The sequence below is a fragment of the Nannospalax galili genome, unplaced genomic scaffold, assembly GCF_000622305.1.
Source record: "Nannospalax galili isolate Female #2095 unplaced genomic scaffold, S.galili_v1.0 scaffold653, whole genome shotgun sequence".
NCBI lineage: Eukaryota > Metazoa > Chordata > Mammalia > Rodentia > Spalacidae > Nannospalax > Nannospalax galili.
Genome location: NW_008334077.1, coordinates 2,451,327 through 2,475,521, shown reverse-complemented (window position 1 = coordinate 2,475,521; position 24,195 = coordinate 2,451,327). Strand labels below are relative to the sequence as shown.

The 24,195-nt window shown below is 51.4% G+C and overlaps 2 protein-coding genes across 8 annotated transcripts in view; one reads left to right on the top strand and one right to left on the bottom strand.

Moving 5' to 3' along the window:
* The first annotated feature begins 416 nt into the window (after positions 1-416).
* Positions 417-19,052, top strand: Abcc10 (ATP binding cassette subfamily C member 10). Of its 5 annotated transcripts, none has more exons than XM_008829079.3 (22): positions 417-560; positions 754-925; positions 3,745-4,966; positions 5,080-5,307; positions 6,239-6,395; positions 6,660-6,769; positions 8,341-8,420; positions 9,285-9,456; positions 10,667-10,765; positions 11,142-11,331; positions 12,055-12,132; positions 12,498-12,692; positions 13,438-13,591; positions 13,756-13,945; positions 14,902-15,245; positions 15,531-15,700; positions 16,184-16,344; positions 16,643-16,896; positions 17,782-17,927; positions 18,008-18,105; positions 18,239-18,351; positions 18,587-19,052. In XM_008829079.3, the coding sequence occupies exons 2-22, from the start codon at positions 765-767 to the stop codon at positions 18,747-18,749; spliced, it is 4,485 nt and encodes a 1,494-aa protein (XP_008827301.1). In that variant the 5' UTR covers positions 417-560; positions 754-764; the 3' UTR covers positions 18,750-19,052. The 5 variants fall into 5 exon arrangements, 2 of the variants coding, with proteins under 2 accessions (XP_008827301.1, XP_029417476.1); XM_029561616.1 differs by having other exon boundaries at positions 18,234-18,351; positions 18,587-18,725; XR_001872350.2 differs by lacking the exon at positions 18,587-19,052 and having other exon boundaries at positions 17,782-17,911; positions 17,990-18,105.
* The window catches only part of Dlk2 (delta like non-canonical Notch ligand 2), a 5,932-nt gene continuing 723 nt past the window's right edge, over positions 18,987-24,195 (bottom strand). Inside the window, exons 2-7 of one of the 3 annotated variants that reach the window (XM_008829081.3) lie at positions 23,821-23,939; positions 23,548-23,611; positions 21,325-21,455; positions 20,542-20,686; positions 19,414-19,904; positions 19,171-19,258 (exon numbers count right to left, since the gene is read on the bottom strand). In XM_008829081.3, coding sequence (XP_008827303.1) covers positions 19,206-19,258; positions 19,414-19,904; positions 20,542-20,686; positions 21,325-21,455; positions 23,548-23,611; positions 23,821-23,939 — 1,003 coding nt within the window. In that variant the 3' untranslated portion in view covers positions 19,171-19,205. Of the gene's footprint in view, positions 19,905-20,541; positions 20,687-21,324; positions 21,456-23,547; positions 23,612-23,820; positions 23,957-24,195 lie in introns of all 3 variants that reach the window. The other 2 variants (XM_008829082.3, XM_008829080.3) reach the window with 2 other exon arrangements.

The window sequence follows — 24,195 nt, the reverse complement described above, 5'->3', positions numbered from 1 at the left end:
CACGCATGGGTGAACTTACATGCAGGCAAAACACTCATACACATAAAATAAATTAATTTACAAAAAGAAACAGGTTCAAAGAATAGGTAACTTCCGCAAAGCTCATGGAGCCTTGGACAAGAATAAAGTCGTGTGTCAGCATTCCCCGGTATGGTACGCATGTTTAGTTTTCCAGCTCTTTGAACACTAAAGTGCAGTGCATGTGCCAGCTACTAAACAGTAGGTGAGTGGGAACAAGCACTCCACGCGACAGGTTATAAAATTCACTTGCACTAGAACAGAGATGGGTCCAAATACAAGAAAACGAACGTTGGAACGCAACCTTGCTCTTGCACCGGCGCATGCGCACAAACGTGCCCCCACCCCGAGCGGAGAGCTATACGCATGCGCCAAGGCCTGCTTATGGGCGGGGCAAACAGCACCTGCGGACAGGTCTTCCTGCCTCTAGGGGGCAGTAACGGAGCCTGACCTGGTAGCACGCGCTTTTGCAAAACTTTTTAGGTTTGCGGTTCTGGATCCCTGGGGGCTGGAGACCAGGGAAGAGAAAGAGAAGTAGCAGGGTGAGTACCAGAATGCCGGTTCTGGGTACGGAAACTTCCTTTCTAGCTCCGGAAGTACCTCGAGAATAGGCGGGGTCAGGATCCGGATAGGAGCTAGGGGATGGGTCCCGGCTCGAGGGCGGGGTTTGGGGCTGCAGACCTGGGTACCCCCGCCTCATTCACTGTGTGCCTGTCCCCCTCGGTTCCCACGCAGGTCAGGGGTCTATGGAGCGGTTCCTGGCTCAGCTGTGTGGCACCGATGCGGCGGTGCCGCTCCCGCTGTGGGAAGCGGGCACCACGGGCCACTGCTTCACCCAGCTGGTGCTCAGCGCCCTGCCCCACGCGCTCCTCGCTGTGCTCAGTGCCTGCTACTTGGGCACCCCGAGGTGGGTAGAGACTGCAGCCAGCCGTCAACTCACATCTCTCCTTGGTGTCTGCAGAATTGCAAGGTCTCTGCGGTAGCTGAGTAGTAGCACCTATTTGAGCAAGTTACCTCCCCTCTCTGAGTCTCATAACAGTGTTGAAAGGGTTAAATGAAATAAGGCTTAAATTTAAACGTATAATGCGGTATCTGGCGTATCCTTAAAGTCTCAATGCAGCACTGTTGGAGATTTTTAGATATCCAAATATAACTGCCATGAATTGGAAGCAAAATTGGGTGACTATTTTAGCCAAAAAGATAATTTGTGTTTAAGTTAGTGTGTTGGTTCACCACTAACAGTCTTGAAACCGTGGTATCCCTGAGCTAAAAGCAGATGTAGACTTAGATGAAGAGGAAATAGGTAAAGAAGGAACAAAATCAAAACCTTAGCACTTACTTGATTTAGAATTGGAAAATATTGGTGCGCTAAACCTTGATTTTGTACTTAGTTCTTGGATGACCAAGTTAGTCTTGCCCTGTCGGCTAAGGAGGCAGAAGAACAGTCTGGTCTCTGCCTCTGGGAGTTCCTAGTCTGATGAAGAGGAAAGTGTCTCTATCCAAGGGTGATTAAGGAGCTAATGTATCCTTGCCTTGGGTAGGAGAAACAGCAGACCTGCTTAGTCTGGGAGGAATCCTGATTTGTCTCTTATGTAGATTGAGGCAAAAAGTCTACATAGAGAAGGTTAGTTCAGAGACACCAGTGGCCTGTTCAGAGGAAGAGCTATTAAAAACTGACCAAGTCCTAGCTAGACCAAGTGGCACATGCTTACAGTTTCAGCTGTTCAGGAGGCTGAGATAGGCTCATTTGAACCTTAGAGTTAAAGGCCAGCTTGGGCTGTGTAGTAAGACCTTGTCTCAAAGTGAGGAAAAAAAGCCAACCAAAGTATTTTAGTTCACAGCTAAACTTTTTCAGCATCCCAAAGAGTGTAACAGACTCAGTTTTTGGTCTGGGTTTTTTCTTATCTCCCTTCCTTCCTCCCTCCCTCCCTCCCTTTCTTTACAGGATCTCTGGTTGGTCTGGAACTTACTATGTATACATGGCCTGCTTCTGTCTCCCTGAGTGCTGGGTTTAAAGGTGTGTACCACCACACACACAGCTCTCAGTTTTCTTTCTTTTTTTAATTTTATGTATGAGTGTTTAATCTACGTATTGTATGTATGTCTGTCACTTGTGTGCCTGGTACCTGCAGAGGGCAGAAGAGGGTGTGAGATCCCTTGGAACTGGAGTTACAGATGGTTGTGAGCTGCTCTGCTCAGCTTTCTCTGTTTCTTTTCCTTTCTCCTTCCCTTTCCTTTCTCCCTTCCTCCATCCCTCCCTTCCTTCTTTCTTTCCTTTTTGACAGGGTCTCACTATATAGCCCTAGCTGACCTGAAACTTACTATGTAGGCCAGACTGACTTTGAACTCACAGAGATCCACCTGCCTCTGCCTCTGCCTCCCAGGCGCTGGACTTAAAGGCATGGACCACTGTACCCAGCCTTCAGTTTTATTTTTTTATATGATATTCACTGCTAAAGATCTTTTTCTGTATTTGGCTTTTTTTTTTTGAGACAGAGTTTTGCTACATAGCCCTGGCTAGCTTAGAACTCCCTATATAACTAGGCTGACCTCCACCTCATGGAGATCTTTGTGCCTCTGCCGCCCTGGTCCTGTATTTGATTCCTTTTGGGGGAGAGGATATTGAGACAGGGTGTTGTATAACCTAGGTTGACCTTGAACTCCCAGTTCTTCTGCCCACCTCCTGACTGCTAGGATTGCAGGTGTGCAGCACCATGCCTGGCTCTATATTTGATTCTTTTGGGGTGGGGAGGAGTTGTTGCAATAGGGTGTCAAGTGGCTTATGCTGGCCTTGAGCTCCTGATCCTCCTGTCCTACCTCCCAACTGCTGGGATCTCAAGTGTGCACCATTATACCCAACCTATATTTGCTCTTTTTTTTTTAATCTTTCTAAATTGGTGGTTCTTAGTATCTCTTTTGAAATTTTTATTTGTCTTTTTACATGTATGAGTGTTTTGCCTGCATCCATGTAAGGGTACCATGTGCATGCAGTGCCTGCAGAGGCCAGAAAATTGCATTGGATCCCCTGGAACTGGAGTTACAGATAGCTGTTAGCTGCCATGTGGGTGCTAGGAACCAAACCCAGGTCCTCTACAAGAGCAACCAGAGCTCTTAACCACTCAGCTATCTTCCTTGCTCCTGTTTTTGATTCTTAATTTGAACCTTTTGTTTATTAAAAACATTTCTGCATGCCTAGACAATATAGACAGAACTCAACAAGATTCTTCCTTAGCTAAAGGAGTCACAAATACTCCACACCATTTTTACATTCAGTGGAAAGACAAGCATGGAATATTCTGAGATTTTGTAAAATTTTGGCTCTCCTACAGAAGCTACTTATTAAGTCAGATTTTTTATCTCAGAATGCTTCAGATGATTTTAGATAATCTCATGTGGGTTCTTTAAAAAAAAGTGTTTATCCCTGTGTAAATTTTTAAGTTTTTTTCTAGTTAGAATCTTCATGATAGGTACAACCTTAATACAAACTTGTTAGTACCTGCAGTAAAAGAATGAATCAGAAAGCCCATGGGTAGATTAGAAAATGGATTGGGCAATCCAAGACTTCCTGGGAAGAAGGGCCCTGGGTTCTAAGATAAAATAGGGCAGGGATCCCATGTGCAGGAAAGCAAAGGGATTTCATGTCCTCTGGGTAAGTGACTTGTTGGAGGTGATGGCATGTCTGAGCCCTGAGTCAGCCATGATGTGCCTCCTTTCTCTCTTCCCCAGGACTGCAGATCGTATCCTACCATTCAGTCCTGGCTGGCGCCTCCGGCTTGCAGCTTCCTTCCTTCTCTCTGTCTTCCCTCTGCTAGACCTCCTTCCAGTTGCTCTTCCACCAGGGGCAGGCCCAGGGCCCATAGGGCTAGAGGTGCTGACTGGGTGTGTGGCGGCTGTGGCCTGGCTCACCCATAGCCTGACCCTATGGGCATTGATTCATTCCCCTCATGGCCGTTCCCGTGGGCCCTTGGCCTTGGCTCTGGCAGCCTTTCTGCCAGCCCCAGCTCTAGTGCTGACCCTGTTGTGGCACTGCCAGAGAGGTACATTTCTACCCCCACTTCTCCCGGGGCCCCTAGGCCGTGTATGCCTTCTCATTCTGCAGCTGGCAGCAGTCTTGGCCTATGGACTGGGTTGGGCAGCCCCTGGAGGACCACAAGAACCATGGACTCAGGAACCCTTCCTGTCCTCTGAGAGTCAAGAAACTGAGGTGGCTGAAGATGGAGAGAGTTGGCTGTCACGCTTTTCCTATGCCTGGCTGGCGCCTTTGCTTACCCGAGGGGTCCGAGGAGAGCTCCGGCAGCCACAGGACACTTGCCGCCTCCCCCGCAGGCTGCATCCTGCCTACTTGGCCCGTGCCTTCCAAGCACACTGGCAGGAGGGAACTCAGCTGTGGAGGGCCCTGTATAGGGCCTTTGGATGGTGCTACCTGGCACTTGGACTGTTGAAGCTGGTGGGGACCATGCTGGGATTCTCCGGGCCTCTGCTGCTCTCTCTACTGGTGGGCTTCCTGGAGGAAGGACAAGAGCCCCTGAGTCATGGCCTGCTCTATGCCCTGGGACTGGCCAGTGGGGCTGTGCTAAGTGCTATACTGCAGAATCAGTATGGGTATGAGGTACGTAAGGTGACACTTCAGGCACGGATGGCTGTGCTGAGCCTCTTCTACCGCAAAACTTTGCAGCTGGGGCCCAGCCGCCCTCCTGTTGGGGAAGCCCTGAATCTATTAGGCACCGACTCTGAGCGGCTACTTAACTTCGCCAGCAGCTTCCATGAAGCCTGGGGTCTGCCCCTGCAGCTGGCCATCACCCTTTACCTGCTGTACCAGCAGGTGGGCATGGCCTTCATGGCTGGGCTGGTCTTGGCACTGCTGCTGGTACCTGTCAACAAAGTGATTGCCACCCGCATCATGGCCAGCAATCAGCAGATGCTACAGCACAAGGATGCACGGGTTAAGGTGAGGGGCTGCTGGGCTCCTTCAGCCAGCTGGAGATCCCACCCAACATCCAGGCAGAGAAGGCAGGTGAGCAGTGTCTCCACTTGACACCACTCTCTTGTTCCTGTCTCCAGCTCATGACAGAGCTGCTGAGTGGCATTCGAGTCATCAAATTCTTCGGGTGGGAGCAGGCGCTGGGGGCCCGAGTAAAGGACTGCCGGTCTCAAGAGTTGGGGCGACTCCGTGTCATCAAATACCTGGATGCAGCCTGTGTATACCTGTGGGCTGCTCTACCAGTTGTTGTCTGCATCCTCATCTTCATCACCTATGTCCTCATGGGGCACCAGCTCACTGCCACCAAGGTGAGAACTGGGGAGGGAGAGGATGGGTCTTGGAAGGAATGGAGACGTGGGTCTCCATTCGGGCCCACGAATGCTAGCAGGGATTGGTGGGGGGGGGGCTCGGTGCTAGCAGGGATTGGTGGGGGGGCCCCTCAGTGCTAGCAGGGATTGGTGGGGGGGTGGAGGAAGGAGGACCCCAGCTAAGGGGATAGTCTCTGAAGGGAGCTTTTTCTGTGACCTTGGATATATAATCCTTTTTGTGTATATAAAAGAATTCCTTTTCTTCTCCTCCCTTCCTCTTCAATTTCCAGTCAGGCTCAGACTTGGGATTAAGTCTCTTTGGGGGATGAAGGTGCCTGTTTTTTTTTTTTGTTTTTAAGACAAGGTCTTCCTGTGAGTCCAGGCTGCCCCCACACTGAGGTTAGGCCCTTTTATTCCCATTCCTATGACTTTAGAGGGGGTAAAAATCTATAATCTATTGTTGGGTCTGGGCAGGACCAAGTGATGTTGTCACTTAGAAATTATGAAGAATGCCAGGCATGGTGGCACACGCCTTTACTCCCGTAGAAGCAGGCGGTTGTCTGTGAGTTCAAGGCCAGCCTGGTCTACATATCGAGTTCCAGGCCAACTGAGGCTATAGGGAGACCCTGTCTCAAAAAAAAAAAGATTATGAGGAAGTTTCATAGTGACCTAGGCTTGGGCAATTGGGGTGTGTAGCCCTTTGTGAGAACCAGTGCTTACCGTGTGTGAGGCTGTAGGGTCTATCACCAGCACCAAAAACAGTAACCTGGATCTCCAAAGGAACATTTGAAACTTCTAGGATTCTTAGAGTGGCCACCTGTGCCATTTCTAACCCCAGGATAACCCATAGGCTATCTTTTCTCCATAGGCCTGTCTACAGGGCCACCCTTAGAGCAAGCTTTAGGTAACGCCTCACTTCTCTCCCACCTAGGTGTTCACGGCTCTGGCTCTGGTGCGCATGCTTATTCTTCCCCTCAACAACTTCCCCTGGGTAATCAATGGCCTCTTGGAGTCCAAAGTATCCTTGGACCGGATCCAGCATTTCCTTGACCTTCCAAAGTATAACCCTCAGACCTACTACAGCCCAGGTAAGGAGAAGCTAGAGGGCAGAAGCCAGCACAAGGTGAGGAGGGGGATATAGCTTCTTATGTGCATAAATATATGCATAGATGTTCCTGGAAGAGTCAAGAGTAAAATCCAGTCAGAATAGACTCAGACTGAGACTGAATTAGTTCTGGAAAGGTAGATAAGGAACAGATGATTCAGTGACATGCCACTAGTTTATACCTTCACAGTCTAGCAGGTTAGTGGTATGAGAGGAGCACAGGATAACTGGCTTCTTCCCTGTGCAGATCCCCCCACAGAGCCATCTACAGTGTTGGAGCTGCATGAAGTCCTTTTCTCTTGGGACCCAATTGGAATCAGTCAGGAGACCTTCATCAGTCACCTCGAAGTGAAAAAGGTTCATGGGACAGACACCCTGGGAAGAGTCCCCAGACAAGAAGGAAGATGCCCAGATACATAGGGACTGAGCCAGTTATACATACTGCATGACCACGCAGCTCTCCTGGGAGGGAAGGGTGGGGTTTGGTGGGCAGGTTCCAGTCTGAAAGGAGATGACATCTCATGTCTGCATCTCACTCCTCACCAGCTTTTCAGACCAGTCACATCTTTCCCTGGTTTAGGCAGCTCATATCCACCCAGTTCATGAATGTATTTGCTTTTCCTTCCACTGTCCCTTGCTGGCTTCAGGATTCAGAACAGACCTCAGGCTAGGAACTTGGGAGACAAGCTCAGCAACCCCTTCCAAAGAATTTCACAAGTGGCCCAGGTGATCCCCCCCATTTAGCCCAGTGAAAAGCCAGTCATACCTTGTGACTTATGATGTGGCATACATAGTCAAAGAATTTATAATGGGAGCATTCTTATCAAGAATGTGACTCCTGTTCACCCCGGTCGTCCTGAGTTTTCACTCTTGACTTTTGTCCAACCCTTTGCTGCACATCTTGACACAGAGTTCTCTCGTGATGGCTGAATTGCCTTCACCACATTTGGCTCATATTTCTGGCTTTTGTTGTATGTTTTGTTTTTCTTCTTAGTTCAGGCAAGACAAGGCTGGAATTTTTCAAAGGAATTTTACTAATGTGTTGGGGCTTTATATATAGAGAGATATAGCTACAAGTCATAGAAACCCACTGGAGCTAGCTTAAGCAAACAAGAATTTGTAATAAGAATACAAAGATGAATTGCAGAATCCAAAGCAAGAACGCAGCCAGATCTTAGAAACAGCCCAGAACCAGGCTTCAACTTGCAAAGCTCCTGGCCTTCTGCCCACTGCTCTGTGTACCTACTCCACTGAGCTGAAGTGTGACTGAAGAGTGCCTTCAGCTTGCAGACTACAGCCAGTAAGAGCTCCTGCTGCCCAAGACCTGATCCCATGCTCCCAAAAAGGTCACAGATCAGCCAGATGGGTCAGTCATGGCTCTCACAGTGTGGGCATCGTAGAGGAAGCTGCCAAGACCTCTGCTCATTTCTAGGGGAGACTGTCTTTCTGAGCAGAAAGTTAGCTATGTGAATGGAAGTTGCAGCTGAGAACAAAGGAATAACCGAATAGTTAAACTTCAGACTCAGGAAGGGCATGTAGACAGAGCACTGCTTTTTGCCCGAAAAATGGGAAATGGAATTCAGCCCAGTGGCCCCAAAACCAGGAATCCTTCCCCCCCGGAATGCTCATCTTGGGAATTCCTAGGCACTTTCCTCTCCTCTCTGGCAAGTTTTCCCCTCAGAGGCTCTTGGTACAGTCAGTGAAACTGATTGCAACTAAGAATAAAGCTTGCTGCCTCTCTGGGTCAGATGCAGTCAGTCACTGGGGCAACATTGCTTGTGGTGTGTAGATTATCTTTTCCTGAAGACTTACTGGGACCCAGAGAAGCACTGGTTGGGAGATTGGCAGCCCAGAACTTCATGAAGGAGACCACTATCCCTTCTGTCCTTCCCCTCCAAACTGGCACTTATTGTGTGGCTTCTTGGCAGGGTATGCTGGTGGGCATCGTGGGGAAGGTGGGCTGTGGAAAGAGTTCCCTGTTGGCCGCCATCACCGGGGAGCTCCACAGGTAATGAACCTCCAGCAGTGTACCCATGTTTCTGATTCTGCCCCTCAGTAGCCCTTTACTGGGCCTCTGCTGTATGTTTGACACCTTTTAGGTGAGAGGGCACATGTTCCAAGAAGGGCAAGATACAGCCCCTTTCGGGGGAGTTTTCAGCATGGAGACCAGAGGCAATTCAGAAAGTGAATCTGGGCTGGGGGAAGTAACTCAGTTGGTAGAGTGCTTGCTTTAGCATGTACAAGGTTCTGGGTTTGATCTCCAGTAATACATAAAACTGGGCTTGGTGTTACAAGCCTATAATCCCAGGACTCAGTAGGTAGAGGCAGGAGGATCAGAAGTTCAGGGTCATCCTTGGCTACATAACAAGTTCCAGGCCAGCTTGGGCAACATGAGGCTACATTGTCTTTGAGAAGACAAGACAATAAATAAATGAAAGAAAGAATCTCCATCACTGTCACACCAAAATGTCACAGTGCCAAAAAGGAAAGGTAAAACAGAAGAGGAAGTACCATCTGCTGTCAGCTGTCCTTTCTGAAAATGTGGCTGTGTAGGGAAGAGGTCCAGAGAGGAGTGATGGTTTGAGAGAGGCCTGGCTTGTAGGTGAGGATATGCCATACCTCACTAGAGCTACACAGTGTATAGACAGGACAGCTGCTGGGCTGTAGCCAAAGAGCAGTTTCTTCTAGTCCCTAACGAGCCTACAGCTTCATTAGGACCCCTTGACCTCAGAGACTGTCAGCTCAAACACATGTAACATGAAAAGAAGATGCTGCATAGAGCGCACCTATCTGAGGAAGCTTCTGGGAGATGGGCTGAGCATGGGGGAGCTGAGTAAGAAGTTGGTTCCCATGCTGGTCTGGCTCTCTGCAGGCTGCATGGGTCTGTTGCAGTATTGGGACTGTCTAAGGGCTTTGGCCTGGCCACTCAGGAGCCCTGGATCCAGTTTGCTACTATCCGAGACAACATCCTCTTTGGGAAGGCATTTGATGCCCAGTTGTACAGGGAGGTGCTGGAGGCCTGCGCTCTCAATGACGATCTCAGCGTGAGTGCCTGTCTTGACACCACTGGCTGTCTGCTTCTCCCCATGCCCCTACCCTAACACCTCAAACCACAGACTTGCTTTTCCATGAAGGGCTTCCACACAGGCATCATTCATCTAGGCTAAGCCCTCAGGCTCTGGTTCTCTCAGAGTGCCCAGATGCTTGGTCTCCATTTCTCTATAGGGTCCATGAGAGGGAGGGGGACCTGAGTGTTCCATACAGCAGCTGGGAGAACCCTGAGGCCTCTGGGGCTAGGTAAGGGTTCCTTGTAAGGCTCTACACAGGAATTGGGGGACCACAGTTCCTATTCGGGACCCTCCCCTTCCCCTCCTCCCAATTAGGAGGTTTAGAAGAATCAAGGTCTTACTTAGAAACCTAGAGAAAGCTTCCAAGCCTGTTAAATTCCTCTATATCCACAAAGCAGGTATTAAATGCATCAGAGAAAGGTCAGATTTTTCCTGTGATTTCTCTACCCAACCTCCCTGCCCCCTTCCAGGTGGTTAACCTACCTATGCCTTGGTTTTGTCTTTGATGAGGAAATAATACCACCTTCTTAAGATTTTTGTGGACTTTGGATGTGGTAATACCTGGAAGGTGCAAAGTATGTAGAAAGTGTTCAGTAAATGCCAGGTGTTGGGGCTGGAGAGATGGCTCAATGGTTAAGAGCACTAACTGCTCTTGCAGAGGACCCAGGTTTGATTACCAGCACCCACATGGCGGCTATGAGCCGTGCTTAACTCCAGTTCCAGGAGAATCCGAAACCCTCTTCTGACCTCCGCATTGCACGACATGAGTGCACTCACATACATGCAGGCAATACACTCATACACATATAATAAAAAATAAAAATAGCCAGGTGTGGTGGCACACGCCTTTAATCCCAGCACTTGGGAGGCAGAGGCAGGCAGATCTTTGTGAGTTTGAGGCCAGCCTGGTCTACATAGTGAGTTCCAGGACAGCTGGGGCTACAGGGAGACCCTGTCTCAAAAAGACAAAAAATAAATAAATAAATAAAAAATAAAACAAAATATTTAAAAAAAAAAAAGCGCCAGGTGTTGAAGTTAGGGCTTAGCTCCCGTGACTCACTTGTCCCAAACTTAAGTCCAGACTCAAGCTTCTAAGTCCCCCCAACTTCCATGTCTCCTGCAAAGGGGTAGGAAACGGTAAAAGGTGCAGGGAGCTCAATGAGCACTGGGGTACCTGTTCCTTCAGATCCTGCCTGCTGGAGACCAGACAGAGGTGGGGGAGAAGGGTGTGACCCTCAGTGGGGGACAGCGGGCCCGGATTGCCCTTGCTCGTGCTGTGTACCAGGTATGTTAAAGCAGGGATGGCAGGGCAGGAATGTGGAGGTGGTCCAGAACTGTGGGAGTTTGGCTGAGTAGGGGCTAGGGATATCTTCATCTGCCTTTGGTTTCTTCCTCCTCCGTTCCATGTTGTTGGAGTTATTGGCCATTCTGTCCCCTTTTCAGATTGAAGGCAGAAGTAAAGGCCTGAGGCACTGGGAGCCAGCAAAGCACCAGCCCCAGTCTCTGGCTTTCCACAATTGGAGGAAAGTCCATATCTCTCCTCCTTCACTACTATTACAGAGTTCTCATCTGTCTTTACTGACTGCCTTGAGACTAGGGTCTAGGGCAACCTCCCAGTCAGAGGACTTGGGCCCAGGTGCCTATATATGTCCACTCTCTAGGAGAAGACACTTTATCTCCTTGATGACCCTCTGGCTGCTGTGGATGCAGATGTGGCCAACCACCTCCTGCACAGGTGTATCCTGGGAGTGCTAAGCCATACTACACGGCTGCTGTGCACCCACCGCACTGAATACCTGAAGAAGGCTGACATGGTGCTGCTGATGGAGGCCGGACATCTCATCCGCACTGGTAATATGTAAAGGAGATATTGCCCGAGTGTGATGGAAAAGCGCAGTGGAGTGTCAAATGCAGATCAGAACCTTATATCCCTTACATGTGTGGCCTGGGTCCAGCTCTCACCTCCTGTCTCCACAGAACCAGTATGAGGAAACAGGAGGACAGGAGGGAAGAGGAACATGCTGGTGATGTGCCTGGGGATGTAGTGCTCTTGGAACTTAAAGGTCCAGGATCTTTGAAAGTAGTCATGTGTCTTTAAAGAAGAGAGCAGTGAGCTTTAGAATTTCGGAGCAGTGAGCTTTAGAATGGCCCTTTTTTTTTTTTTTTTGGAATGAAAAGAACAAAGCTAGGAAGAATTGTTATTCAGAGGGATATGACCACCTGCAAAGTTTACTGGTAGAGAAACAGGAAGAAGTGAGGCTCGACCAGTATATCAAGAACTGAGTTAGAGCTTGAGAAAAGGCTCTGCAATAGTGACAGGTGATAGGGTGCAGGCTATAAATGGGTGCTTACTCGTGATGGTCATTCTCCTTTGTCCCTCTGCTGGCTGGACTCCAGGTGTACAGCAGTGGACTTAATGAGTCCTACTCAGTCTGGATGACCCAGGGCAGAATCCTACTCAGGTGGCCTAAGGAGGATGGCCAGAGAGAAGGGAAGGTGGGACTACATACACATTTAGAAAAGCATAGTATAGAGCCAGAAGGGCTACCTCTAATCTCCCCTTCTACCTTCCAGGTCCTCCTTCTGAGATTCTGCCATTGGTGCAGGCTGGCCCCAAAACCTGGGCTAAGGATGAACAAGTGCCTGACTCAGGTGTGGCCCCAAGTGGGAGGAAGGAGCTGTTTTTATTTTTCTCCTTATGTATATGTGTGGTGGAGGATATGAGACAAGAGCTCACTATATAGCCCAGGCTGGCCTTGAACTCACTATACGCCTAGACTAGCCTCAAACTCACAATCTTCCCGAGTGCTGAGATTACATGTGCACTACCATACCATGCTAAAGGCTTGTGGCTACTTTGGTTTTTGTTTTTCCTTGTAGTCCTGGGGGTCAAACTTGGGGACTTGTCCATGCTAGTCAAATGCTCTACTGCTAAGTATGCCACCAGTCTTAGGGGCTGAGTTTTCAACTGCCATCCTGAAAGCGTAATTTCTCTGTGGCCTCCTTAACTCTTACAGGGAAGTCTCAGTCAGTACAGAACCCGGAGAAGATGACAGAGGGGCTGGAGGTGGAGCAGAGCACATCTGGCCGCCTGCTGCAGGAAGAAAGCAAGAAGGAAGGTGCTGTGGCCTTGCACGTGTATAGAGCATACTGGAAGGCCGTGGGCAGCGGCCTGGCCCTCGCCACCCTCATCTCTCTGCTTCTCATGCAAGGTGAGAATGTCCCCCAGAAGTCCCATCCCCCCAACATCCATGTTATCCAGGTACCCATGACTGCACTTACCTTATGGTAATCACCACAAAGCCTAAAACCTCCCCAAGTTTGAACAACAGTTGAGATAAAAGGTGGACCCCAATTCTGAGTCCTGGAGGCCAGCCAACTGTGTATTCCATCATAGCCGTCTTTTTTTTTTTTTTTTTTGGTCTTTTTGAGAGAGGGTCTCCCTGTAGCCACAGCTGACCTGGATGCGCTATGGAGACCAGGCTGGCCTCGAACTCACAGAGATCCCCCTGCTTCTGCCTCCAGAGTGCTGGGATTAAAGACATGCACCACCACACCCGGCCATAGCCATCTTTTTTAAATGAATTATTATTACTAGAGGTTTTTGAGACACGGTCTCACTGTGGAGCTCAGGCTGGTTTGGAGCTTGTTATAAAGTTCAGGCAGGCCTTGAATCTGCAAACCCTCCAGCCTCAGCTTCTGAGCGTGGGAATCACAGGTGTGCACCACCATGCCTGGCCTCCATAGCCAGCTTTTGATCTGCCACTCAGGTGAATTCCTTTCTGCAAATTTGGTCATGCTGTTCACAGAGCAGAAGGGTCATAGGCCCAGCAAAGAAGTGTAGGGTAGGAACAATCAAGGATTGTGGCAAGGTGGGAAGCTGGAGAAAGTGTGGAAGGTAACACTTAATCAAGGGCTGCTGACTCTTTCCAACTTCTCCCTTCTCATCGCATCCAGCCACACGCAACGCTGATGACTGGTGGCTCTCTCACTGGATCTCCCAGCTGAAGGCTGCCAGGAATAGCTCCAAGGAGGAGCCGGCTTCCTCCAGCTCAGGCTCCATGGGGCTCCTCTCCCCGCAGCTGCTTCTCTTCTCCCCTGGAAGCTTCTTGTGAGTGCTGAGGCTGGGAGCAGGCCCAGTGTTCTCCAACAGCCTCCAGGATGTGGGGATGTTTGGGGCTCTGTCTCTTAGAGGGTGAGGAAATGTGGTTCTGGGGAAGGGACCTCTGAGTGGCCCTCCTTTTGGTCACCTACAGTCCCCTCCCCACCACCCAGCACCCCAGTGTTCCCATTGTCCAAAGCTGCCCCCAATGGCTCCTCAGACATCCGCTTCTACCTCATCGTATATGCGACCATTGCTGGTGTCAACTCTCTCTTCACCCTCCTCCGGGCAGTGCTCTTCGCAGCAGGTGCCCTCCAAGCAGCTGCCACCCTCCATCACCGCCTGCTGTATCGAGTCCTTATGGTGAGGGGATGGGGGGCGGAATATCCCCAGGTCTGTACCCTCCCGGTGCATGGACTCCATCACGGGCCCCATTCTACATTCCTAGTGAGGCACAGTAGCCTGTCATAGATGGGGCAGCATGTGACAGTCTCTGAGACCCAGAGGCTGTGGGGCAGAGTAGCTGTCTCACTATGCAGCTTAGGCTGGTTTGGAACAGAGTCTCATGTTGCCCAGGCTGGCCTCCGACCTGAGAAATAGCCGAGGATGACTTGAACTCCTGATCCTCCTGCCGTCACCCATGGGGTTATAAGCATGTACCACTATGCTAGCTCAGAGCCTGAGCTTTTTTAAAATTTTTTTTATTTATTATTTTTATTTTGTGTGTATGAATGTATTGCCTGCATGCATGTAAATGCACCCAGTTGTGCAATGCCGGCAAAGATGGGAAGAGGGCGTCGGACCCTGGAACTGGAGTTGTAGATGGTTGTTAGCCTCCATATGGGTGCTGGAATTCGAACCCAGGTCCTCTGCAAGAGAGCTAGTGCTCTTAACTGCTGAGCCCTTTCTCCAGCCCCCCCCTTCTTAAAATTTAAGAGCCTGAGCTCTTAACCATGACTGACTGATAGTACCACTCTCCAGCCACAGGCAAATCAGAATGCTCCTCCTGATGTCCAACTAAATCTGACTTGCTGGTCTAAAGTGCCCATCTTATGGAGAGGGATTACTCTCTGCCCTTGAAAAGGGCAATAGGCATGTCCAACCCAGAGGACAAGGAATGGTTCCCTTGGCCTTGTGAGATCGCCCCTGGCTACAGGCAGTAGAGCATCTTTCCTGCCCTGAGAAATTCTCCCTCCAGGTGCCACCAGATCCTCTGCTTCCTTTTCTCTACTGCAGGGTCTTCTTCCCACCTCACTCCAGACCGCCCACTAACTCCTTTTCTCCAATCCTTCCCTTGTCTATCTACCTCCCTCTTCCAGGCACCAGTGACTTTCTTTGACTCTACACCCACGGGCCGGGTCTTGAACCGCTTCTCCTCCGACGTGGCCTGTGTGGACGACAGCCTGCCTTTCCTCCTCAACATTCTGCTGGCCAACTCAGCAGGCCTGCTGGGCCTCCTGGTTGTGCTGGGCTCGGGTCTGCCCTGGTTGCTGCTGCTGCTGCCGCCTTTGAGCTTCATTTACTACGGCGTGCAGCGCCACTACAGGGCCTCCTCCCGAGAGCTGCGGCGCCTGGGCAGCCTCACCCTGTCTCCACTCTACACCCACCTGGCCGACACCCTGGCTGGCCTCCCTGTGCTCCGGGCTGCAGGAGCCACCTACAGGTGCATCGCTCAGCCAAAGCCCAGGGAATGAAGTGCTAGGGGAGGGGGAACAGTGAAGAGGTTGAGGGAGAGGGAAGTTCAGGCCTCCTTGGGGAGATAGTGAGAAGGGAAAAAAGAGAATAAAGCAGGGCCCCCTTCCAAAGAGCATCTGTGAGTATCTGTGTCGCCTAGGTAAGGTCTGTGGGTGGATGTACAGGTCAGCTTCCTGGAAGGAGGTGTGGCCTAGGGACTGGGTGGTGTCAGCGTGGCATTGAGTGGCTTCCCTTCCCTCCTGGCTTTCCCCAGGTTTGAGGAGGAGAACCAGCGACTCTTGGAGCTAAACCAGAGGTGCCAGTTTGCTTCCTACGCCACAATGCAATGGCTGGACATTCGGCTGCAGCTCATGGGGGCAGCAGTAGTCAGTGCCATCTCAGGCATTGCCCTGGTACAGCACCAGCAGGGCCTCGCCAACCCAGGTGCCTGCCTGGGATTCATCACCCTTACGTCAGGAGCAAGTCATTAGACCACCCAGCATGTCCCCCTCCCTTGCCATTGTCACCTCCTACCGTTGTTCCCTGTGAGGGTTCCTCATCATTACCATTGCCACCCCCATCTTAACTGTAGTGACTTGTATCACAGGTGGTGGTGGATCTGGTACTAGACCCCGTCTTCTGATCTCCATCCCTTCCTTGCGCCTATCCCTCCAGCCCCTCCACCTTGGCTCCATCCTCCCTCAGTCTCCCTCCTGCCTCCTTTCATAGCGTCCTCTCCAGGCCTACTCCATTCCCTTGCATCCAGCCCTCTGTGCCCCTCATCTGAACCGTATCATCTGCCTCCTCCCTCAGCTCCTCCCTTAAACACCTACAGTCCAAACCTGGATTCTCTTGTTCTGCCCACCCTCCCACCCCGTGTCTCTGTGTGTCCAGGTGGCCCCTAGCAGCTGGTATTCTTCTCCCCAGGGCTGGTAGGCCTGTCGCTGTCTTATGCTTTGTCTTTGACGGGCCTGCTCTCGGGGCTGGTGAGCAGCTTCACACAGACAGAAACTATGATGGTAAGCGTCGAGAGGCTGGAGGAATATTCCTGTGACCTGCCCCAGGAGCCCCAGGGCCAGCCGCTGCAGGTGGGTATGCCTGCCACACTAGGCCAGAGCTGCATGACACTATGGGGTCCTCTCGAAGGTCTCCATCATCCCAGCTCCTTTCCTTCTGCCCCTCACCATCTTTCTCACCTCCCTGAGCATCTTCATTTGATTGCCACCATTCTTGACTGTGTCTGTCGTCCTCGTGTCCATCCTCCCATCTCTCCCCAGTTCCCTGAAGACCAGCCATTCCTCATTCACCTGCCTCCTTCCAACCTCCAACCCCATCCTCACCCAGTCTTCTCTTCCCTCCGTCATCTCTTACCTATGGACTCCCCAGAAGAGCATTGGATGGCTGACCCAGGGAAGTGTGGAATTCCAGGACGTGGTGTTGGTATACCGGCCAGGGTTGCCAAATGCCCTGGACAGAGTGACCTTCTGTGTGCAGCCTGGAGAGAAGCTGGGCATTGTAGGCCGCACAGGCTCTGGCAAGTCTTCCCTGTTCATGGTGCTCTTCCGGTTGCTGGAGCCCACTGCAGGGCGGGTGCTGCTGGACGGTGTCGACACCAGCCAGCTGGAGCTGGCTGAACTCAGGTCTGGGGAACCCAGGAGGTTGGTGAGGAGGGAGGAGGGCAGTGGAAACTACTGCTAGGAAAGTGTGTGTGTAAACTCAGGACAGCCACCAGCAGACAAGGAGGATGAGGTGGGCAGGCAAGGATGGTCAAGTCCTGGTGCTCAGGTCCACGGTCATAGGTGGCGGTTGCAGGGTCTTCCTCATCCCAGACCTGCACACACTTCGGCTCCTCTTGTTCTTGCCAGGATACACTTTCCACTCCAGACATTAGCCATTGCCTTCTAAATAGTGCCTCTTGACTCTGAGCTCCAAGATGCCATGTGTCTTCAGCCTTCAGGCTCAGCAAGCAGTACATGGGCACCATGGGGACAATTGCGCTTGGCCACAAGTGATTTCATTTGACACTAGATATGCCCCAACCTGTCCTTGGATTAATACCATTTTCTCCCAGTTCTATGACATGGGAAAGGTGAGGAAAGTGCAGCCTAAGCTCCAGTGACTGCTCCCTGCCCTGCCTCTTCTGCCTTCTCTAAGTTGTGATGGCCTCATCTTATGGCTTGACCTTGTAGCTCCTTAGCCTCCTCCAGCCTGAGGTATCTTCATCCCATTCCTGCTCTGGCCATTGCCTGCCTAGCCATTGCTGTCTCTAGAGTCAGTGCCATAGTTTAGCCCATTTGTTCTCTGGCTTTGAACTTTAGTGAGGTTTAGGCTCCTTAAGGCCAGAGTCTAGGCTTTTGGTTTCTTTGGTACTGCTCACAGTACTGGCCCTATTCTAGGTAGGTGACTAGCTATGGGTGGGAAGCACAGGGGGTAATATTTGGATCTCATTCCCAGATTTTCCTTCAGTGCCACACCCATAGATGTAGTCACGTCTCTAGCCTGGACCCCATGTTCTTGTTCCCCAGATCCCAGCTAGCTGTCATCCCTCAGGAGCCTTTTTTGTTCAGTGGGACTGTTCGGGAAAACTTGGACCCCCAGGGCCTACATGAAGACAGGGCCCTGTGGCAGGCCCTGGATCAGTGCCACCTGAATGAGGTGATCATCTCTGTGGGTGAGTGCTGGGCCCTGGCCTGGAGCATAGGGAAAAAACAGGGAGTGACCTGTCCATAGCAGAGATGCTCTGCCTTGCAGGTGGTCTGGACGGAGAACTGGGTGAAAGGGGCCGGAACTTGTCCCTAGGACAGAGGCAGCTGCTGTGTCTAGCCAGGGCTCTTCTTACAGATGCCAAGGTAAGATAGGAGGAAGAGACAGTCGAGGGAGCAATGTGTCAGGGAAGGAGAGGTTTCAGGGAAAGTACAGAGGTAGGTTACAGCCTCCCCCTGCTACCCACCCTCTGCCCTCTCCTTGCTCCATACGGTCCAGATCTTGTGCATTGATGAGGCTACAGCAAGTGTGGACCAGAAGACAGACCAGCTGCTCCAGCAGACCATCTGTAAACGTTTTGCCAACAAGACCGTGCTGACCATTGCCCACAGGTGTGAGAATAATCAGGGACTGTAAAGGCCCAGATCTCTGACCCTTGCAAGGATTTCAAGGACTAAGGCCATCTCAGCTCCTCTACCTCTAGGCACAACTAGGGCCCTCTGTAGCATATATCTGAGGGAACTCTATAGCCCCCTCCTCCATAGCATGGGAGAGAGATTAAGTCAACTTTCTCCTTTAGGGCATTGTACCCCTATCTCCCAATGCTGACAGTCTCCTTCCACACAGGCTCAACACAATTCTAAACTCTGACCGGGTGCTGGTGCTCCAAGCTGGGAGGGTGGTGGAACTGGACTCCCCCTCCATCCTGCGCAACCGGCCTCATTCACTGTTCCAGCAGCTGCTGCAGAGCAACCAGCAAAGCTCCCAGCCCCCTCCTGCAGGGCGCTGAGCCTCCTACCGGATCTCCCCTCTATCTGACCTGGGCAGAGCTAGCTGCTTGTTTGCATTCTCCTCTGTGGCCCTGCCTCTCCTTTACCTCTCCAGAGAAGAGAGGGCATCCTGGGTTCCTCTGTGAAAACCATTCCTTGGCGGGTTGAAGGCTGAAGCTTCCCCAGAACCAGGCCAACCATTGACCTCTTCACCCAGGATACTAGGCCAGTTTTTCTGCCATAGAAGCCCGCTTGAATTTCATAGTTTTATTTGATAAAATTCCTATCTTACATTCTGTGTATTAAAAAAATATTATTTCTGGTGTAAGGCTGAAGTCCCATCAATGAGTAGTCCCAAGCTGAAGGCTGCTGAGAAAGGACCACTCCAGTCTGAGTTGTGGAGGAGGTGAGGAAGGGGGCCACAAAGCCCCCACCACCATCACAGCGCTGTGGTCTTGCCAGGCTCAGGGGGCAGGTCAGGTGGCAGGGGGAACCTTGCTGGCAGCATGCTGACCTGACACTCCTGATCCTGCCGGGCTGGAGCATAGTGTGGGGCTGGGTAGCAACAGGGTCCAGCAGGGCAAATGCCCCGGCGCCATGCCCTCAGGGTCAGCAACACAGTGGCCAGGACCAGGGCAGCAGTGAGGGCTCCAAACACCACCAGGGCCACTAGGCTGGACTCACCTACTCCAGCCTCTTGCTTCCGCACCACCTCCTTCACTGAGATCCTCAGCAGGCCTGCTCCTGCAGTGTGGGGGGCTGGCCTCGTAGCAGGTACCACTACAGCTGAGGTGGGCTCTAGTGGGGTCCCCATTGTGGTAGCAGGCTCTGGGACAGGTAAGACAAACTCACAAGTCTTGCCACCATAGCCACTGGGGCAGAGGCAGTCAAAGTCATGGACACGGTCCCGACAGCGGGCCCCTCTCTGGCATGGGCGGCTGGCACAGTCATCCAGGTTGATTGTGCAGAAGCGTCCAGCAAAGCCCTCGGGACAGAGGCAGGAGAAGCGGTTTGTGCCATCAATACATGTGGCACCATTAGCACAAGGTCGCATCAGGCAGTCATCCACATTGACCTCACAGCGGGCACCCACGAAGCCTGCCAAGCAGCGACATGTGAAGTTGAGGGCGAAGCCCTGGTTGTCCTGGCACTGCCCGCCATTCCGGCATGGAGAACTGAGGAGGGAGTGGGAGAGGACGCTGGTACCGACTTGATGGTCAACAGCCAGACCATCGCCTCCCCTTCCTAGCTGTGTCACCTTGGGCTACTCTGAGTTTTAAATAGCTTTCTTTTTAAAATGAGAATAAAAATAGTAGCCAGCTTCCCAAATTGTGAGGGTTAAAGGAGAGCACCCAATGTCGAGCAGTTAGCACAGGGTCAGGCCCAAAGGCAGGGCTCAGATACCGTGCTATTCTTGTCCTCACAAGCTCTTAGGCCTCAAGCGGAAACAGGGACAAGTCCAGCCCTGTGGGCCGTCTCATCTCCACAGGCAAAAGGCTGCTGTAGAGCCATGTCAAAGCCACGTGCTTGCTTTGTAGGAAGGTGAAGGGAGTCCTAGATCCCTCAACCTCCCCTCGCCACCCTCCCCCACCTAAACAGTTATATTGTCTGTTATACCTCAAGCTCCCAGAGAGGAAACAGTTTGAGTATGAGAAAGTTAAGACTCTGGACCAGGAACACTGTCACAGTGGGGTCTTTATCCTGAGGTTCCTTTGTGTGGGTCTGACCCTCAGTCCCCGACTCTCCTGACAGGCTTGCCTCTCTCCTCAGTACCAGATTCTAGTCTCTCTTCCCCAGGAGCCCAGCACTCACCCTGCCTGCTCACAGGGTCCAGCCTTGCGCTCACAGTCACGTCCGTGGAAGCCTGGTAGGCACACACAGTGGTATTCACCACCCCCATCATATACACACTTGCCTCCATTCCGACAGGGGGATTGTGAAGTACAGATGTGCTCATCTGAAGGGAGATTAAAAAAAAAAAAAAAAAAAAAAAAACCCTCACATAGTCCACAGACCTGCCCAGGACCCGTGTGGTCTAGACCCAAAGTTCTCTGATTGTGGCTCATACTACAAAGCCACCGCAGGCTAGTGTGTTATACTGGGGAAAGCCACACTGAAGTAGGGCTCTGGAAGTTCTGGCCATGGTTCTGGCACTCTGTGCCCAACTGACTTTGGACAAGTTATAGCTATTCTGTGGACCTCAGTTTCCTTATCTTTAAAATGGATACAATTTTACTTGGTTGTTTTTTGGTTTTGTTGTTATTTTGAGACAAGGTCTCCCTGTAGCCCAAGCTGGCCTAGAACTCACTATGTAGACCGGGCTGGCCTACAACTCACAGTTCTGCCTCCCAAGGGCTGGAATTAAAGGCATGTGCCACCGTGCCTGGCCAAAATGGGTACAACTTTTAGCAGCTGCCTTTCCAACCTCATGGGGTTATGTTGAGGATCCATTCAGACATCAAGTAGGTATGGAATCAAAAAGGATAAAATATTTGAGGATTTGAACATGACACAATAGGTAACTAGTAAACAGTAAATATTAAAGGGTATTCTAGAACGCATGGGCTCCCCAGCCAGAGCTCCCTTCTCTCCTACCTTTGTCACAGAATTTGCCTGCCCAGCCACTGTGGCAGATGCACTGCCAGGGCTGGTGGCAGGTACCGTGCTGGCAGCCAGGCATCCTCACACAGCGCTCACAGTGCAGTCCCTCCCAGCCTGGGTCACACCTGATGGGAAGAAATAGGATCAGGGCTTTGGGGGCAGGTAGAGGGGAGTGAGGAAATGAAGGGGGTGAAGCCAGAGCTTCTAGAAACCAATAAGGAAATGGCAACCCCAACGGACAAGCAGACCAGTCCCAAGGATAAGGAGGGCTGTGCAGGGTCACAGGACACGCGCAATCAGACCACCAGACAATGGCATTCAAGTTCAAGATCTGTGCTTTTGTCTAACCTTTTAGGATCTGTTTTCTCCCCTCCCCCTGGGAACTGAGGAAACATCTCCCTTGAAGGGTTAATAGTGTTAAAGAAATTAAGAGAGGGGGCTGGAGAGATGGCTCAGTGGCCAAGAGCACTGACTGCTTTTGCAGAGGATCTGGGTTCGATTCCCAGCACCCGCATGGCGGCTGTGAACCGTCCTTAACTGCAGTTCCAGGGGAATCCAAAGCCGTTGTCTGACCTCCACGGCATTGCATGACACGGGTGCACTCACACAGATGCAGGCAACACACTCCTACACATAAAATAAAAATAATAAATATTTTTTAAAAAAGAAATTAAGACAGCCAGACATGGTGGCTCAGGCTTTTAATCCCAGCACTCAGGATGCAGAGGCAATGGATCTCTGTGAGTTCAAGGCCAGCCTGGTCTACGTAGAAAGAGTTCCAGGTGAGTCAGAGCTGCTACATAGTGAGACCCTGTCTCAAAAAAAAGGAGGCGGGGGGAACTGGAGAGATAGCTCAAGTGGTTAAGAGCACTGGCTGCTCTTGCAGAGGACCTGGGTTCAGTTCCCAGCACTTACATAGCAGCTAACAACCATCCGTGCTCCAGTTCCAGGGGATCCCACGCCCCCTTCTGGCCTCTGTGGGCATTGTACAACACAAGTGCACTTACATACACACAGACAAAACACTCATATACATAAAATAACAACAAATGAATAGAAAAATAAATTTTAAAATAGAAAAAGAAGAGGCTGGAGAGATGGCTCAGCGGTTAAGAGCACTGACTGCTCTTGCAGAGGACTCAGGTTCGATTCCCAGCACCCACATGGTGGCTACGAACCATCCTCAACTCCAATTCCAGGGGAATCCAAAGCCCTCACCACACAGGTGCACTCACATGCATGCAAGCAATACACTCATACACATAAAAAAATAAAAATGATAAAATATTTTTTAAAAATAGAAAAAGAGTCAGGCGTGGCGGCACATGCCTTTAATCCCAGCACTCAGGAGGCAGAGGCAGGTGGATCTTTGTGAGTTTGAGGCCAGCCTGGTCTACATAGTGAGTTCCAGGACAGCTGGGGCTACAAGGAGATCCTGTCTCAAAAAGACAAAAAAAAAATTGAAAAAGAAGAGAAGTTAGGATTAAGGACAATGTAAGTGCTCCCCTGTACCACTGCCAGCATGTCTGTTCACTCATATTTGAAAAAGAATGACCTTGAAAGGTCATCAGGGCTGTCTTCCCAGACTCCAAAGCAAAACAGCTGGCTTTTTTTTTTTTTTTTTTTTAAGCATTGTCTCAAGTAACTTAGGCTGGCCTGGAACTTGCTATGTAGTGAGGATGACCTTGAACTCCTGATCTTCCTGCCCCCACTTCCTAAGCACTGAGATTTCAAGTATGAATCACCACACCAGGCTCTGTGACCCATTTTTTTGAAGCCATCCAAGGGTGTCCAATCTCAAATACCCCCACCCCATGTAACAACCCACCCTTGTCAGCTCACTTCTTATATCCAAACTCTGCCACAGAATTTGCCCAACCTCCATCCCTGTGAGCTAACTGCTCAAATTCTCCAAAAAAGAGCCTCTTTGATCAGAGTCCGGCTCCACAGCCATCCTCCACAGCCTTTCTTCCCCAAGTGACACCTCTTTTTCATTTATCTTTCTGGTTCCTGTGGCTCCCAGTCTGTAAGCTCCCAAGATTCAGGTGTTTCTACAGGTTCTTGAAGGGCAATGTTTCAGGATTTCGGAGGGGGAGGCTGACCCTCTGTACAACGACACATTCCGGAACACTGACTTGAGTTTTGACCTGGTTGTGGGTGTAGAGTGCTGGAAAAATGAGCAGCAAAGGATCTGAGCACTGTGTTCAGCCTAAGTACCTGCAGGAACCGTCGGGAGCACAGCAGCCGTGGGCCAGGTCACAGTGGGAGCTGCAGTCATCCGCTGAAAGAGATTGATGGCAGTAGGCCTGAGTCTGGGTCAGAGTGTGGTTTCCTAGGATGGGGCTCAGGAGAGGTTTTAGTAATTGGCTGGTCCGGGCCTCGCCATGGGCCCAATGGAGCGGCTGCAGTGCCGTCTCTAGCCGGCAGATGTCAACGCGCAAGCGAGGACTGCTGGACAGGGCCGGGACCCGAGCCCAGGGGCGCGCTCACCTCTGGCAGGCCGACCCGGTGCCCCTAGGATGCACAACAGGACCAAGAGATGTAGGCAGCGGCAGCCGCTGGGCATGGTCAGTTCCGGCCCCAGCAGGGACGGCCAGACGTGTAGACACCTGCGAGACGGCGCTGGCTGGGAGGTGGCCCGATGCGGAGATAGCGGGTCCCAAGTGACAGGAGGGTGAGGGAACGGAAGAAGGGGGTGAGACCAAGAAGGGCGGGGGCGGGCGGGGGAGCAGCCGAAGGTTCCAGAGATAGGAACCCACCACCCAGGTCTGCGGGAAAGAGGCCGCGGATGGGCAGCGGCGAGCGTGGCCACCGCGCGGAGACGGCCAGGGCTGGGGTCGCCGTCCCGATGGAGGGGTCGGCGGG

What these genes read in the sequence shown, in the direction of transcription:
- Abcc10 (XM_008829079.3), top strand. Translation starts at nt 765, where the DNA reads ATGGAGCGGTTCCTGGCTCAGCTGTGTGGCACCGATGCGGCGGTGCCG. An exon ending in ATCACCGGGGAGCTCCACAG is followed by an intron (nt 8,421 to 9,284) that starts GTAATGAACCTC and finishes GGCTCTCTGCAG; the next exon opens with GCTGCATGGGTCTGTTGCAG. An exon ending in CTGGAGCTGGCTGAACTCAG is followed by an intron (nt 16,897 to 17,781) that starts GTCTGGGGAACC and finishes CTTGTTCCCCAG; the next exon opens with ATCCCAGCTAGCTGTCATCC.